This window comes from Chiloscyllium plagiosum, unplaced genomic scaffold (assembly GCF_037043375.1).
Source record: "Chiloscyllium plagiosum isolate Xiang-an unplaced genomic scaffold, Cpla_swu_hap1 HiC_scaffold_23, whole genome shotgun sequence".
NCBI classification, from domain to species: Eukaryota; Metazoa; Chordata; class Chondrichthyes; order Orectolobiformes; family Hemiscylliidae; genus Chiloscyllium; species Chiloscyllium plagiosum.
The window spans coordinates 3,685,444-3,702,728 of NW_028270161.1; the positions used below are offsets into that span (position 1 = coordinate 3,685,444).

The 17,285-nt window shown below is 44.6% G+C and overlaps 1 protein-coding gene across 1 annotated transcript in view; it reads right to left on the bottom strand.

Moving 5' to 3' along the window:
* Positions 1–3,069: 3,069 nt before the first annotated feature.
* Positions 3,070–17,285, bottom strand: part of LOC122561882 (endosome/lysosome-associated apoptosis and autophagy regulator family member 2) — a 117,901-nt gene continuing 103,685 nt past the window's right edge. The window contains exons 20-22 of the mRNA XM_043714206.2: positions 14,392–14,570; positions 10,568–10,733; positions 3,070–7,454 (exon numbers count right to left, since the gene is read on the bottom strand). Of these exons, the coding sequence (XP_043570141.1) occupies positions 7,395–7,454; positions 10,568–10,733; positions 14,392–14,570 (405 nt within the window). The 3' untranslated portion in view covers positions 3,070–7,394. The remainder of the gene's footprint in view (positions 7,455–10,567; positions 10,734–14,391; positions 14,571–17,285) is intronic.

The window sequence follows — 17,285 nt, forward strand, 5'->3', positions numbered from 1 at the left end:
TGTTCAGGTTTTCCCGATCTTATACCTCCAAAGCATCGGATTGTGTCACTGGCCTTTCAGATTGTCAATATACTCAATTCAAACTGGATTGGATTTGGTATTTTTGAGGTATAATTTAAACTGATTGGCCGAACTTGAATTTTTTTTATCTCATAGCAACTCAGCCAGCGCTATCTGTTCTGAACCAAATGCTACTTTGTAAATTCTCCAGCACTCGGTGAGTTTGTCAAGTCCTTCACTTTCTTAAAGGTACAATACACTTCTACACTTTCATAACAATCCAATGCCTCCATATTTTGTGCAATAGCCTACTGTAGCAAACCTTATCAAATGCCTTACTGAAATCCATATATACCACATCAACCACTTTACCCTCATCCACCTGTTTGGTCACTTTCTCAAAGAACTCTAAGGTTTGTGAGACACAACCTACCCTTCACAAAACCATGTTGACTATCCCTAATCAAGTTATTCCCCTCTGGATGATTATAAATCTTATCTCTTATAATCTTTTCCAACACTCTACCCACAACCAAAGTAAGGCTCACTGGTCTATAATTACCAGGGTTGTCTCTACTCCCCTTCTTGAACATGGGAACAACATTTGCTATCCTCCAGTCTTCTGGCACTATTCCTGTAGACAATGACAACATAAAGATCAAAACCAAAGACTCTGCAATCTCTTCCCTGGCTTCCCAGAGAATCCTAGGATAAATCCCATCTGGCCCAGGAATACAGAGGAAAAATATTCATTTGGTGCTTCCCCTATCTCCTCGGATTCCACGCACAACTCCCCACTACTATCCTTGATTGGCCCTAATCTTACTATAGTCATTCTTTTATTCCTGATATACCTATGGAAAGCTTTGAGGTTTTCCTTGACCCTATCTGCCAACGACTTCTCATGTCCCCTCCTGGCTTTTCTTAGCTCTCTCTTTAGATCTTTCCTGGCTAACTTGTAACTCTCAAGCCCCCTGAGCCTTCATGTCTCATCCTAACATAAGTCTTCTTCTTCGTCTTGACCTGATGACTTAAGATTCTGTGAGGTACCTTGTCGAATGCCTTCTCCAAATCTTTTGGTTCCCCTCTATCCACTCTGGTTGAGACTTCCTTGAAAAACTCTCGGAAGTTAGTCAGACATGCTTTCCCTCTCATGCACCCACTAAGACCCTGGTTCTGCAGCCTCCAGTCATTTGGAATGTCCTTCATGCATTTATCCTGTACAGTCCTGGTAGAGTTCTTTCAGTTTCTATGTGATAGGAATATAGAAGATAGGAGCAGGAGTAGGCCATTCAGCCCCTCGAGCCTGTTCCACCATTCTATAAGATCATAAGAAGTAGGAGTGGAAGTAAGGCGATTCAACCTATTCAGCCATTCAATCATGGCTGTTGGGCATTTCAACATCACTTACCCACACTCTCCCCATATCCCATAATTCCTTGTGGGATTAAGAATTCATCAATCTCTGCCTTGAAGACATTTAATGCCACGGCCTCCACTGTGCTCCGTGGGCATTGACTGGAAGCAGAGCCCAGTGGCTGATGAAATTCAACTTGAGCAAAGGTGAAGTCATGCACTTTGGAAAAAAGAATACAGGCATGGACTATTTTCTAAACTGTGAGAAAATTCATAAGGCCAAAGTACAAAGGAATCTGGGAGTGCTAGTCCAGGATTCTTTAAAGGTTAACTTACAGGTTGAGTCCATGATTAAGGTAGTGGCACTGTGGCTCAGTGGTTAGCCTCACAGCGCCAGGGACCCGGGTTTGATTCCTGTCTTGGGTGACTGTCTGTGTGGAGTTTGCATATTCTTCCCATGTCTCCAGTTTCCTCCCACAATCCAAAGATGTGCAGGTTAAGTGGACTGGCCATGCTAAATTGCCCATAGTGTTAGGTGCATTAGTCAGGGGGAAATGTAGAGAAATAAGGGAATGGGTCTCGGTGGGTTGCTCTTTGGAGAGTCAGTGTGGACTTGCTGGACTGAATGGCCTGTTTCCACACTGTAGAGATTTGAAGTAACTAAGTAAAAGCGAATGTAATGTAGTCATTTATCTCGAGAGGGTTGGCATGTAAAAGCAGCGATGTGCTTCTGAGACTTTATAAAGCTCTGGTTAGGCCCCATTTGGAGTACTGTGTCCAATTTTGGGCCCCACACCTCAGGAAGGACATACTGGCACTGGAGCGTGTCCAGTTGAGATTCACATGGATGATCCCTGGAATGGTAGGCCTAACATACGATGAACAGCTGAGGATCCTGGGATTGTATTCATTAGAGTTGAGAAGGTTGAGGGGAAATCTAATAGAAACTTAGAAGATAATGCATGGCTTAGAAAGGGTGGACACTGGGAAGTTGATTCCATTAAGCGGGGAGACTAGGACCCGTGGGCACAGCCTTAAAATTAGAGGGGTCAATTTAAACAGAAATGAGGAGATATTTCTTCAGCCAGAGAGTGGCGGGCCTGTGCAATTCATTGCCACGGAGCGCAGTGGAGACCAGGACGTTAAATGTCTTCAAGGCAGAAATTAATAAATTCTTGATCTTGCAAGGAATTAAGGGCTACGAGTAAGTGGAATTGAAATGCCCATCAGCCATGATGAAATGGCAGAGTGGACTCGATGGGCCAAATGGCCTTACTTCCACTCCTATGTCTTATGGTCTTATGGCCTAAAATCCACGACCACTACTATCTAGAAATTCAAGGGCAGCAGATACATCGAAACACCCTGCAGGTTTCCCTCCAAGCCACTCACCATCCTGCCTTGGAAATATCTCACCATTGCTTCAGTGTCGCTGGGTCAAAACCTTAGAATTGCCTCCTCAAGGGCATTGTGGGTCAACCCATAGAAGGTGGACTGCAGCGGTTCAAGAAGGCAGCTCATCCCACCTTCTCAAGGGGCAACTAGGGATGGGCAATAAACACTGGGCTCAGCCAGGACATCCCATGAAAGTATTTTAAAAATCCGTTCTACTGGGCCATTTCATTGTGGGTCATAGAGAGAAAGTGTGATATCGGTCACTCTCCATTTTGCACTCCTTTCAACTTAAAGAACAGAATATGAGACACCAGAAAGTCCCAAAACTGCTCACATTTATTTAAGAAAGGTGACAGCAAAGACCATGACCATTGTGGTTAACAAAGACTGTACAACTTGGCAGAAAAAAAACCACATAATGTATGACTCCAAAATACACAAACAATGCACACATTCTCAAAAAAAACTCGAATGTACAACACGTGGAAGGAATTTTAAATGGTGTAACCTCTGTCTCTAAACATAGCATCATACATTTGTACTTCAGAAAACTTTCTTTCTCTATATACTTATGCTTCACTGTGTTTGGAGAAATTGACCAGCAGTGGACTTAATATCGAACAGTGCAAGTAATATTCAGAAAAAACTAATTTATTATAACTAAGCACACAATTTTTTTAAAAATTAAAATGATACAGAGTTTTATGTTGACTTGGATTTCCCAGTTAATCTCATAATTTTTCCTGGTGCTATTCTCTGCAATATCTGCACAAACTAGCATAAAGCATTGAGAGATTTTAAGTTAAAAATCACACGACACCAGGTTACAGCCCAACAGTTGGTGCAAGCTTTCAAAGTGCTGCTTCTTCATCAGGTAACTAGTGGAGTCAGATCATTACTCCACCACATCCCTACTCCACTAGCTACCTGACAAAATAGCAGCGCTCTGAAAGCTGGTACTTCCAAATAAACCGGTTGGACTGTAACCTGATCTTTAACTTTGTTCACTCAGTCCAACACCAGTACCTCCACATCAGAAAAATTTTAAGTATAACTTAAGTTTCCCCGAAATATTGTGCTAGTTTTTAAAAAAGACATGGCCCAAAAGGAGGATCACGTCCCCAGTCTGAGTTAAATCACCATGCCAAGGTTCCACCCACCGCATCTTTCAGCAAACTCCAGTCCCCAGAATCTTTGGGAGTAAAGTGACTGTTAGGTAAGTCATGAAAGGGTTTCAATTTAAAAAAAGAATTTAAAAACAACCGATCACCCCAATTTACAAAATAGCTCTGTATGTGTTTAAAAAGTACGCACAGATATTTAAAATCACAAATGGTGAACTGATCTCGAGAGTCAAATGCTATTTTTTGCAATAAATCTATTTTTAAGTGTATTAATCAAAGTCTTCAAAATTATCAAGCACATTAAGGAATATTGTTTAAAAACAATATTTCTAAAAATTGAACCATGTTTTAAAAATGTTGCCCAGCTGCTGATTCTGTGCAGATCTTACACAGATCAAAATGAAAATAGGCTTGAACAGAAACTCAAGGAGAAAGTGGGGACAGAGGGACCAATTAGCCAAAAGGATATAGTCTTAGACACAGTATACTGTACCAATCACCTCCACCATGGAAACACTGCCCTCTTGTGTCAAAATATAGTTATGCACAGCTCAAAAGTATCTTTTGTAAAAGGGTAAAGTCACCAGAGCCCTACTGGACCATAGGGCTGCTCCCTCAGAGAGAGAGAAGGGACTGATTTAACCTGAGGCTCACCATGCTTCAGGTGAAGGGAGAGATTGAGAAGGAGAGTCCTTTATAGTAACATTAGCCAGTGTAGGAATCGAACCTATGTTGTCACTCTATTGTAAACTTGTTATCCTACCAACTGAGCTTTACGTTTTGCAATTAATGTCTAACTAAAACTAGTAACTGCTTTACTAGAAGTTAAATATGTGCATTAGAGAAGTAATCTATGAACTTAATCAAAATATCATTCTTCATTTCCAGTTCTCTAAGTGTGCTGAGATGTTTGTTCATTAGTTTCAAATTATTTTTCTAAATTCTGAATCTTCCAGTTCTAGTTTACAGCCAAATTAGCATGTTATTAAATAACAAACAAAACACCTCTCCCCTTAGTCAAAAGACATTCATTGAACTAAAATATCTTTATGTATATAATTTTCGAACTCACTGTAATACCTAAATTAACTGAGCCTTGATTTAATCTAAAGGGAATCCGGCAGCACTGTGTCCTCAGTGTGCTCCATCTACAACTGCAACAAACACAAAATTACAAAGAAACATTTCACCCTCATATTTATATCAAAAATTGCACCCCCACTTCACAATTTCAAAAATTCAAATCACTAAATCATTTATTATCATAAACATTGCACAGTTCAGAACTGAGGATCAAAAGTCACGGTCACTCCTTCTGATTACACAAAACAGCACTGCCCTGGAAAGGATTTCTGACCTGGCTAGCTGAGTTTGTTTTTTTTTATATATAAAAGCGAAAGGTATCTGTGGTCACCTGACGGGTGGGTTGTGACTATTCTGCCTTGCTCATGAGTGAAGCAAAACTTTGATTCGGTTGACAAGTTTGTGACACGATAAGCTTGCCTGCTAAATATAACATCACCAAGATCTAGAGGAAAAGGAGTAATGTCGATCAGTACTTTGACGAAGTAAAACTTGTTTAATACATTCACTCACCGACATTTGCAAATGGTTTTAATGAGACTTGCTGCCACTTGATGGTTGGTGGGAGGAACAATCTGTGTAGAAGATCTTTCCTGGGCACATAGTGTTATTAATTAAATAAAAGCAAATCAGTGCTGTAAAATATGAAACTAAAACAGAAATTGTTGGAGAAACTCAGCAGATCTGGTAGCAGCTGTGGAGAGAAAACGAGGTTAAGTTTTTGAGTCTGATACGACTTCTTCAGAATCTTTCTTCAGTTATTAAGCAGTTCCCTGTTGTAGCAAAACTATCTATTAAACTTTCCATAATGTTTCTTTAATGCAGAGATCAATTTTTACACAGCCTGTACAGAAATCAATTAATTCACTATGCACTTTATACACTGAATTTTAAAAATGTGACAATGTTTTTCTGCTCCCTTTGGTAACACAGTCCAATGCCTGTTTCATCCTAGCAACATCCTGCCCCAACCCTTAGTGACTTCTGACAGTGATCACAGTTACAACAGACAAAGCATTAAAAACTGGGTCCTTGTTTCAGTAACTTTTCTCAAAGAGCTACAAGCCTGTGTTTCTGTGCAGTTACTAAAAACAAGTCAGTCTTCGACTGATACATTGAATGTGGTCAACTCTGCAGCATTACTTTTTTCATTGTCAACAATTGAAAATAATGAAGCATTAGTAAACATTACAGAAATAACGTGTAAAATGTCATAAAGGATGGTGATTAAAATAACAGGCTGCAAATGACTTTCAGGGAACACCATGGACCGGCTATACCTTGCATCAGCCACAAGAGGGCACAATGAGCAAGTGTCAACTAAAACCATTGGAAGTGAAGAAATGATTTAGCATCAGCTCTCACAGCCCAACACCAACACTTTAAACAGTCTGTTAGGTATTTGCAACAAATGTTCAATTTCTGTAATAACATACAGACTGAATCATGTTCAATGCACACTCCAGGAAGTTTAACCTTCCCAATACAAAAAGAGTTTTATCAAGTCAAGATAAGATGAGATAGTGTTAGAGGGTTTTTCACAGAATCCTTCATAGAATCATAGAATCCCTTCAGTGTGGAAGCAGACCATTTGACCCATCAAGTCCACACCAACCCTGCGAACAGCATCCCACCCAGACCCCAAACATCCTTGTAACCACACATTTCCTATAGTTAAACCCAACTCCCCTAGCCTGCACATCCCTGCACAGTATTGTCAATTTCCCATGGCCAATCCATCTAAGCTGCATATCTTTGGACTATGGGAGGGAACTGGAGCACCTGGAGGAAACCCACACAGACACTGGGAGAATGTGCGAACTCCACAGAGACCGTCTCCTGAGGTGGAATCGAACTCTGATCCCTGGACTTTTAGAAAATAATGTGATGCTCACTGTCTTGTAAACATTACAAGGTTATTTTCATCATTGAGACACTGACTTACCTGCTGCTTTGTACATTATAAACATAATCCAGAGTTTAAATCCATCACTTTAAATTATGGAACTTACTGTTGCAGTATACAGCTCAATGCAGCTATATTGAAAATTTGGGAAATAAAGTAATGCAGTTAACTGCAAGGAGAAACAAGGGAATAAAGAAAAATAACTTAGCAAACCACACAAATGGTAAAAGAAAAATAACATGTCCAATTATATTGGTGACATAGTAAAAAGAATGAATATAAGCTCTTCCTGAGATTTATGTTGTCAGTTTGGCAACCAGCAGTGTCTATCACATTTGGCAACTTACACCTGATACTCCCCACAATTAGCACAATAAGGCAATCACACTGTTCCTATTTGCAAACGTTTCTTTTCAGTAGTATTTCAGGTACAGTAGTACTTGTGATGTCTTCATGGTTCAAGCTGGTACACACGCTTGCATTTTGTTGTAGGGATTACTGCCAACATTTCCGTAGCCAACTTTCCATCTTCATATATTGCGAGCTCTTGGTGACTTGAGTTGAACAGACTCAAAAATATCTTCTTTGTCCTTGTGTGAGAAAAGTCGTAAAAGATTTATCGATCAGATTTAGTTCCTGATAATTTAATTAAGGCAAATGTTGCCATGTGATAAAGCAAAACCAAATTAAAATTAATCCTAACTAATTGGAAGAAAGAGTTTGACTTTCTTCACGTTAAAACTGTGGATTTGCTCATGCCTCGTGCTATATGACTCGTGCCATGTTTTCAGTTTGCTCCCCCCACTCCCCTTCCCCATTTCCCATTCGGGATCGTCACACCATCCTCCTGCTTTATACCACCACTCTTCCATCCTTGCTGATTCTAAACCTTCATTCACTGGCTCCCGATCCTCTCCTGCACCTTCCTTCGTCCCTTACACGATCCTCGGTTCAAATATCCTCACACCCTCTGATCCTGCTCTCAACCCCATATGTGTAAAACATAAGAGATTAAGTAAAAGATATTGTAAAATAAAATGCCATTTATTGTCACATGAGATAATAACAGAATAGAGAGCAGGAGGAGACCATTCAGTCTCTCAACCCTGCTCCATCATTTAATATAATCACTGCTGATCTAACCATCACCTCAATTCCAATTTCTGGATTAGTGGTGCTGGAAGAGCACAGCAGTTCAGGCAGCATCTGAGGAGCAGTAAAATCGAGATTTCGGGAAAAAACCCTTCATCAGGAATAAAGGCAGAGAGCCTGAAGCGTGGAGAGATAAGCTAGGGGAGGGTGGGGGTGGGGAGAAAGTAGCATAGAGTACAATAGGTCAGTGGGGGAGGGGATGAAGGTGATAGGTCGGGGGGGAGGGTGGATTGGATAGGTGGAAAAGGAGATAGGCAGGTAGGACAAGTCCGGACAAGTCATGGGGACAGTGCTGAGCTGGAAGTTTGGAACTAGGGTGAGGTGGGGGAAGGGGAAATGAGGAAACTGTTGAAGTCCACATTGATGCCCTGGGGTTGAAGTGTTCCGAGGCGGAAGATGAGGCGTTCTTCCTCCAGGCGTCTGGTGGTGAGGGAGCAGCGGTGAAGGAGACCCAGGACCTCCATGTCCTTGGCAGAGTGGGAGGGGGAGTTGAAACGTTGGGCCACAGGGCGGTGTGGTTGATTGGTGCGGGTGTCCCGGAGATGTTCCCTAAAGCGCTCTGCTAGGAGGCGCCCAGTCTCCCCAAAGTAGAGAAGACCGCATCGGGAGCAACGGATACAATAAATGATATTAGTGGATGTGCAGGTAAAACTTTGATGGATGTGGAAGGCTCCTTTAGGGCCTTGGATGGAGGTGAGGGAGGAGGTGTGGGCGCAGGTTTTGCAGTTCCTGCGGTGGCAGGGGAAGGTGCCAGGATAGGAGGGTGGGTTGTAGGGGGGCATGGACCTGACCAGGTAGTCACGGAGGGAACGGTCTTTGCGGAATGCGGAAAGGGGTGGGGAGGGAAATATATCCCTGGTGGTGGGGTCTGTTTGGAGGTGGCAGAAATGTCGGCGGATGATTTGGTTTATGCGGTGGTTTGTAGGGTGGAAGGTGTGCACCAGGGGCGTTCTGTCCTTGTTACGGTTGGAGGGGTGGGGTCTGAGGGCGGAGGTGCGGGATGTGGACGAGATGCGTTGGAGGGCATCTTTAACCACTTGGGAAGGGAAATTGCAGTCTCTAAAGAAGGAGGCCATCTGGTGTGTTCTGTGGTGGAACTGGTCCTCCTGGGAGCAGATACGGCGGAGCTGGAGGAATTGGGAATACGGGATGGCATTTTTGCAAGAGATAGGATGGGAAGAGGTGTAATCCAGGTATCTGTGGGAGTCGGTGGGTTTGTAGAAAATGTCAGTGTCAAGTCTGTCGTCATTAATGGAGATGAAGAGGTCCAGGAAGGGGAGGGAGGTGTCAGAGATGGTCCAGGTAAATTTAAGGTCAGGGTGGAATGTGTTGGTGAAGTTGATGAATTGCTCAACCTCCTCGCGGGAACACGAGGTGGCGCCAATGCAGTCATCAATGTAGCGGAGGAAGAGGTGGGGAGTGGTGTCGGTGTAATTACGGAAGATGGACTGTTCTACGTAGCCAACAAAGAGACAGGCATAGCTGGGGCCCATACGGGTGCCCATGGCTACCCCTTCAGTCTGGAGGAAGTGGGAGGATTCAAAGGAGAAATTGTTAAGGGTGAGGACCAGTTCGGCCAAACGAATGAGAGTGTCGGTGGAAGGGTACTGTTGGGGACGTCGGGAGAGGAAAAAACGGAGGGCTTGGAGGCCCTGGTCATGGCGGATGGAGGTGTAGAGGGATTGGATATCCATGGTGAAGATGAGGTGTTGGGAGCCGGGGAAACGGAAGTCTTGGAGGAGGTGGAGGGTGTGGGTGGTGTCTCGAACGTATGTGGGACGTTCCTGGACTAGGGGGGATAGGACAGTGTCGAGGTCGGTAGAGATGAGTTCAGTGGGGCAGGAGCATGCTGAGACAATGGGTCGGCCAGGGTGGTCAGGCTTGTGGATCTTGGGAAGGAGGTAGAACCGGGCAGTGCGGGGTTCCCGGACTATGAGGTTGGAAGCTGTCGGTGGGAGATCTCCTGAGGTGATGTGGTTCTGTATGGTCTTGGCCTAAACTACTCAACCTCTCTTCATAAGCCAAAACCCTCACCTCTAGGATCAATCTCCTTTGAACTGCCTCTAATACAACTACATCCTTCCTCAAGTAAAGGGATGTACAATACTTCAGGGGAACCTTAGAGTAGCTTTTAATTCCAAGATTTATATTGAGTTTAAATGCCATTGGCCTGGGGTTCTGGATTACTAACCGAAGGATATTAGCGCTTGTCCCCCACACCCGTATATTGAACTAACTGTAAAATGAATCAAAATGTGTGGCGCTGGAAAAGCACAGCCAGTCAGAGAGCATCGGAGGAGCAGGAGAGTCAATGTTTCAAGCATACACTCTTCATCGTTGACTCTCCTGCTCCTCGGATACTGCCTGACCAGCTGTGCTTTTCCAGCGCCACACGTTTTGACTCTGATCTCCAGCATCTGCAGTCCTCACTTTCTCCTAACTGTAAAATGAATCAATCCTTTTACTACATTTTGCATTATGTCCACAAGGCCTGCACAAGTAGCAGCCAGAGAAACCTACTGCATGAGAGAGAGAAACGGATATTTCTCACCTTTGAAGTTAATGATTTCAGTTTCCCCAGTAAGGAAGGTTTATTGGAATAAACAATTTCATCTTCATTATCTTCACCTTCCATTATAGCACAGCTGTCAGCTGCAGGGAGTTCCACTTCCCTCGAGTTTGTGTTCATCACCAGTCTCGAGTATTTGTACTCTAACCTAAAAGGAAAAAGCAAATCGAGACTGAGAAGGAGGAAGGGCTGGTGGAACACACAAATCTCTCACAAGGACACAAATCCAAAACAAATGTGGATGCTGTGAATCAGAAACAAAAACAGAAGTTGCTGGAAAATCTCAGCAGGTCTGGCAGCATCTGTGGAGAGAAATTAGAGTTAATGTTTCGGGTCCAGTGACTCTTCCTCAGAACTGATGGTAGCTAGGGAAAGGATGGATTTGTACAGAAGATGGGGTGAAGTGAGGGGGAGGGGTAAGGTGGAGCTGGAGCCCAAGTAGAGAGAAAATCCATTGGACAGACAAAAGACTGGTTAAAGGTCATTGTGGGGAAAAGTGGCACCATCAGAATAGATGCAACAGAGACAGAGGAACTGGGAGAATGGAATAGAGTCTTTACAGGGAGCAGGGTGAGAGGATGTGTAGTCAGACCTACTGTGGGAGTTGGTCAGTTTGTAGTGGATATTAGCGGCCAGTCTATCTCCAGAAATGGGAATAGATGTCGAGGAAGGGAAGTCAGTGGGGGGGAGGGGGTTGGAGAAATGGAGCTAAAGAGGGAGGCGAGTCCTCATAGAACATAGAACATAGAAGAATACAGCGCAGTACAGGCCCTTTGGCCCTCGATGTTGCGCCGATCCAAGCCCACCTAACCTACACTAGCCCACTATCCTCCATATACCTATCCAATGCCCGCTTAAATGCCCATAAAGAGGGAGAGTCCACCACTGCTACTGGCAGGGCATTCCATGAACTTACGACTCGCTGAGTGAAGAACCTACCCCTAACTTCAGTCCTATATCTACCCCCCCTTAATTTAAAGCTATGCCCCCTTGTAATACCCGACTCCATACGTGGGAAAAGGTTCACACTGTCAACCCTATCTAACCCCCTAATTATCTTGTACACCTCAATCAAGTCACCCCTAAACCTTCTTTTCTCTAATGAAAACAGCCCCAAGTGTCTCAGTCTTTCCTCATACAATCTTCCTTCCATACCAGGCAACATCCTGGTAAACCTCCTCTGCACCCGTTCCAGTGCCTCCACATCCTTCCTATAGTATGGCGACCAAAACTGCACACAATATTCCAGATGCGGCCGTACCAGAGTCTTATACAACTGCATCATGACCTCAGGACTCCGGAACTCAATTCCTCTACCAATGAAAGCCAGTACGCCATATGCCTTCCTCACCGCACTATTTACCTGGGTGGCAACTTTCAGAGATCTGTGTACATGGACACCAAGATCCTCCTTCTTCCTCAACCAAGGATTCTCCAACACCATGGTTGACAGGGTCCTCAGTCGGTTCTGACCCACCTCCCACACTCTGGCCCTCACCCCCCTCTCTCCCCTCCCACAACTGTGATAGGATACCTCTTGCCCTTACCTACCATCCCACCAGCATTCACATCAAGAGGATCATTAGCCGCCATTCTCACCATCTCCAATGGGATTCCACCACCACCAGGCACACATTCCTCTCCCCTCCCCTGTCCAGCTTCTGCAGGGACCGTTCCCATCAGAGCACCCTAGTCCACTCTTCCTTCACTCCCAACAACCCCCCACAGCCCAGCTACCGCTGAAGGTGTAACACCTGCACAATTCCCTCCGCCCTACTGAGTATCCAAGGACCCAAACACACCTTCCAGGTGAAGCAGCACTCCCCACAATCTGGTCTGCTGCATTCACTGTTCCCAATGTGGTCTCCTCTACACTGGGGAAACGAAGCGTTGACTGGGTGAGTGTTTTGCAGAACATCTACATTCTGTCTGTGAAAAAAAGACTGAGCTTCCAGTTGCCTGCTTCGTTAACACCCCACCCTGTTTCCTGGCCAACGTCTCTGTCTCAGGTTCGCTGCAGTGCTCCAGCAAAGCTCAGTGTAAGCTGGAAGAACAGCACCTCATCTTCCACTTGGGGACCCTGCAGCGTCTCAGACTCAATACAGAGTTCAACTGTTTTCGGACCTGAGAACCTTTCCCCACGATTTCCCCCAACCCCACACTCTCGGCCTTGTCATCACATTGGCTGCTGCCACTGGACACATACTCAGTTTAAGGTTAGAGGGGAAAGAATAAAAGGGAACTTAGGGGCAAGTTTTTTTACGCAGTGGGTAGTACGTATATGGAATGAGCTGCCAGCAGAAGTGGTTGAGGCGGGTATATTAACAACATTTAAAAGGCATTTGGAAAAATACATGGAAAGGAAAGGTATAGAAGGATATGGGGCCAAGTGCAGGGAAATGGGGTTAGGTTTGATGGATATTTTGGTTGGAATGGACCAGTTGGACATTCCAACCAAAATGTCTCCGTGCTGTAGGACTCTTTGATACACAGCCCATTGCCAGCCACTAATAGTTCCCCATTAGTAGCTATTGATTCCCCCAGACTGACCTTTAACTACTTCTTTGTCTGTCTTAATGTTTTTCTCTCTCTTTGGGCTCTATCTCCACCGATCGGTTTCTCTCCCCACCCTATTTTCTGTATAAAAACCTAGCTTTTCTCTAGCTACCATCGGTTCTGAGGTAGGGTTACTGAACCTGAAATTATAACTCTAATTTCACTCCACGGATGCTGTCAGACTTGCTGAGATTTTCCAACAATTTCTGTTTTTGTGCCTTCACAAGTCCATTTTGTTGCCAAATTTCTTATGAATGTAAACAACATAAGCAAGTATTTATATACCACCTGGAACTGAATATAAACTCCCAAGGTGATTGACAGGAGTATAAGGAAACTAAGACACATCACTAGGTATCAGCACAGACAGCCAAAGTCTTGGTCAGAGTGTTCAAAAGGGGGAAAGCAATGTAGAAATGTTTGATGCAGGAATTCCAGAGTTTAGGGTCTGGGCAACAGAAAGTACAATCACCAATGGGCCAGTGATTAAGATTGGGAATGTCCACGAGGCTAAAATTAAACCAGGTCAAAATGCTGATAACACCCATGTAGCATTTAACTTTTGAATACTCTCTCCCAGTGCTTAAAATTCCTACATCATTGACACAAGGAGGTCAACAGCGCAGAAAAAGGCCGTTTGACCCATCAAGTCTGTGCTGGTAAAAACACCACTTCACCATTCTAATCCGGTTTTCCAGCACTTGGCCCAGTGCCTTGTCTGACTTGGTATTGCAAGTGCATGTCTAAATACATCTTAGTGCGATGGGGGTTCCTGCCTCTCCCACCCTTACCGGCAGTCAGTTCCAGATTTCCACCAGCCTCTGGGTGAAAAAGGTTTCCTTACATTCCCTCTAAACCCTTAAATAAATGTGCCATGGTCATTGACCCCTCCGCTAAGATCCTTCCTGTCTATCCTATATCTCTCATAATGTTATATAACTCAATCATGTCTCCCCTCAGTCTCCTCTGCTCTAAGGAAAGCAACCCCAGTCTGTCCAATCTCTCTCCATCACTGAAACTCTCCAGCCTGGGCAACATCCTGGTAAATCTCCCCTGGAACTTCTCCCAGTGATATCCCATTCCTCCTTTAAGGTGGGTTCCGGAACTGCACACAATAACTCTAGCTGTGGCCCAACCAACATCATACAATTCCAGCAAAACGTCCTTACGAGAACTGAATCAAATGACATTTGTTTGGAAATAAATACCATGTATTCTCAAACATTCAGATCATTTCTCTGTGAACTTACTTCTTGTTCTTTTTCCAGAAATAACAGGTTAATATCACCAGCAGCACTGCAGTAAAAGCTCCAATTCCTACAACAACTTTCAGCCAAAAATCTATCATCTCACAGTTGCTGATGCTTTTTGCAGGAAGTTTGACACCTTTGCTGCACACTTTCGGCTCCTTCCATACGTACGTGGTTTCCTAAAATGAGAAGTTATTAAGTTTCATGATTAAAACAACTGCAGCAAAATGTGAGATCGCTTACCACGGGTGGTCTTCCTTATTCCTAAAAAACACGTCCCAGCCCTACCGATTGAGAATTTGTAACAAGGGAACACCATTCCTGACTATCTAGTTTACATTGGTTCAAGTGTTGGATAAATGGGTTGGTCAGAACCATGAGAGCAGAGTAGGCCAATCAGCCCATTGACTCCACTTTGCCATTCAATAAGATCACGGCTAATCTGATCATTCTCAACTCTACCTTCCTGCCTCTTCCCTGAGGATAACAAGAATGATCCTGGGCAATCTATTCAGAGCGAAGGGATGACCCTTTTGGAATGAGATGAGGAGGAATTCTTTCAGCCAGAGGTTGGTTAATGTGTGGAACACATTGCGACAGAAAGGCTGTGGAGGCCACGTCAGTGAGTGTAGTAAGACAGAGATAGATAGGTTTTTGACTAGCAAGCAGATCAAGGGTTATGGGAAAAAGGCAGGAAAATGGGGGCAAGAAACATATCAGCTACGATTAAATGGCGGAACAAACTCGATGGGCCGAATGCCCTCATTTTGCTCCTCTCTCTTAAGGCCTTATAACTTCTGCAAAGGTTGTATGACAAGGGCTCTGGAATAATTATATGTAAAATATTATCGCTAAGGTGGGGACAGTAAAGTTATATTAGACTGAGTAGCCATTTGATGAACAAGCTTTGGGTGCAATGATGGTTTAACAGTTAATTTGTAATGAGGACACATTGAGGTTCAGATGGAACATACGGATTCCCTCATCTCTTCCCTCCATCTTCATCAAGCCCTTTCCTCCTCATATTCATTTAGTCTTGACTTTTTTTTATCAGGCCTGTACGAGGCTGGTAAGGCCAGCATTTGTTTACCATCCCTAATTGCCCTTGGAATTGGTTTGCTCATCCATTTCAAAGGGTAGTTAAGAGTTAACCACACTGCAGTAGGTCTAGAGCCACATGTACTCAGGCCAGGTAGAAACAGTAAATATTATTCCCGAAAGGACATTAGCAAACCAGGTGGTTTTACAACAATCAATGATAGTGTTGTTGCTGATGTTGAGCCAAAATTAAATTCTACCAATGGCACTTCAACCCATCAGTGCAGACCACTAGCCTGGCTGTCTGGGTAATTAACCCAATAACATTACCTTAAAGCTGCTCTGCACAATTCCTGACGTTTGACCCGGACAGGGGGTAGCTGTGCCCTGCTTTGTGGACAGGAGCTGCCGCTCCTTCTGGACAGGGGACATTTCCCCACCCACCCCCCACTGGGACCAGCAAAGGAGGCTACAACACCAGACCCTAACCGTCCTGGAGCCAGGCTTCCACCCGGGCCAGAACAGTCTCACCGTCTGGACGAATGTCCAGTGCTATAGGAAGAAGGTCCACGCTGCCATTCTCTGTCTGAGGCCTCACCCTCACCCTCACCCTCTCTCTCTTTGTTACTGCACCAACCTCCCACCAAGGCTCATGCTCAACCACTCTCACTACTTCTTGCAACACCTCCCCCCTCACCCACCCCGAACACTAACACCACTAACCCTGCCTGCTCTCTGTGCTTCACCTGCGCCAACAGTAACATCTGCCATCTCCCTGAATACCTGTCCCTCTCTCAGTCCAGGAGGAAAACAGCCCCCAACAGCGCACAAAGATCAAGGCGGGATGTGGGGTGTGTGATATCTATCACCTCACTCCCTCTGTGCACAGCATCCTGACTCCGACCGCTTTGAGCTGCTGACTAACCGTGTCTAAACCCCTGGACTGGTATCAGAGGCTGCCCTTGACCTTCAGTGCCAGGGCTCCCTGAACCAAGGCTATCACCCTTGACTTGACAGAGGACTAATGACAACTACGACAAACTTCCTGACTCTGTCCCTGCATTAAACAGCAAGGCCAGGCAGGGGCACCGTGAGCATCGGGGTCAGCTCAGACTGAGTGAGCACTCTGACAGGGTCCCTGAGCTGGGCGGCAGGGGGGTGGGGGTCGTAGTCTCCCTGAGCTGGCAGGGGGGCAGTCCCTGAGATTGGGTTGGAGGGTTTGTGGTCTCCCTGAGCTGGGGTAGGATGTGGGGTTTGTCCTGAGCACACAGTGTCTTTGCTGCAGTGTTACAATGAGTGTTCCTTGGGTAGCCCAAGGGCACCATTGAAGGGCAGAGTGGCCTTTAAGTGGATTGGAGAGGTGCCATAGGGTTCCTAGAGACTGGCAGATGTCAAATACCAATGTTCATTGATATGCAGTGGGTGTGTGTGATCAATACCCACAGAGAACACCCGTTCTGATTTCTATGTTGAGAATTCTAACTGTTGAGTCTGTTTGGTGTGCTTGTTAAGATGAGAAGCTGAATATTAATTAAGTGTTTAACATGCACTCATCCTTATCAATTGGCATTTCACGTTGCCTTGTGAAAATCTCACCACACTGATTGGCATAAGCAAAAAGGTTGGAGCGAGATGCTCCCGATGTTGAGATGGGCTTTGCCAGAATTCTCATCTGATTCTGCCATCAACGTCACTATCGCCCCTTCAGTCAGAGCCCTGTAAGATTCTGCCTTAAGGTTCTAACCCAGTACTTTACTCGTTAAATCTAATGATGCCCATTCATGAAATAATGAACAATAAATATTTGAGAAACGACCACTGCCTTATGAACATGCAACGCTGCTAAATATAGGATT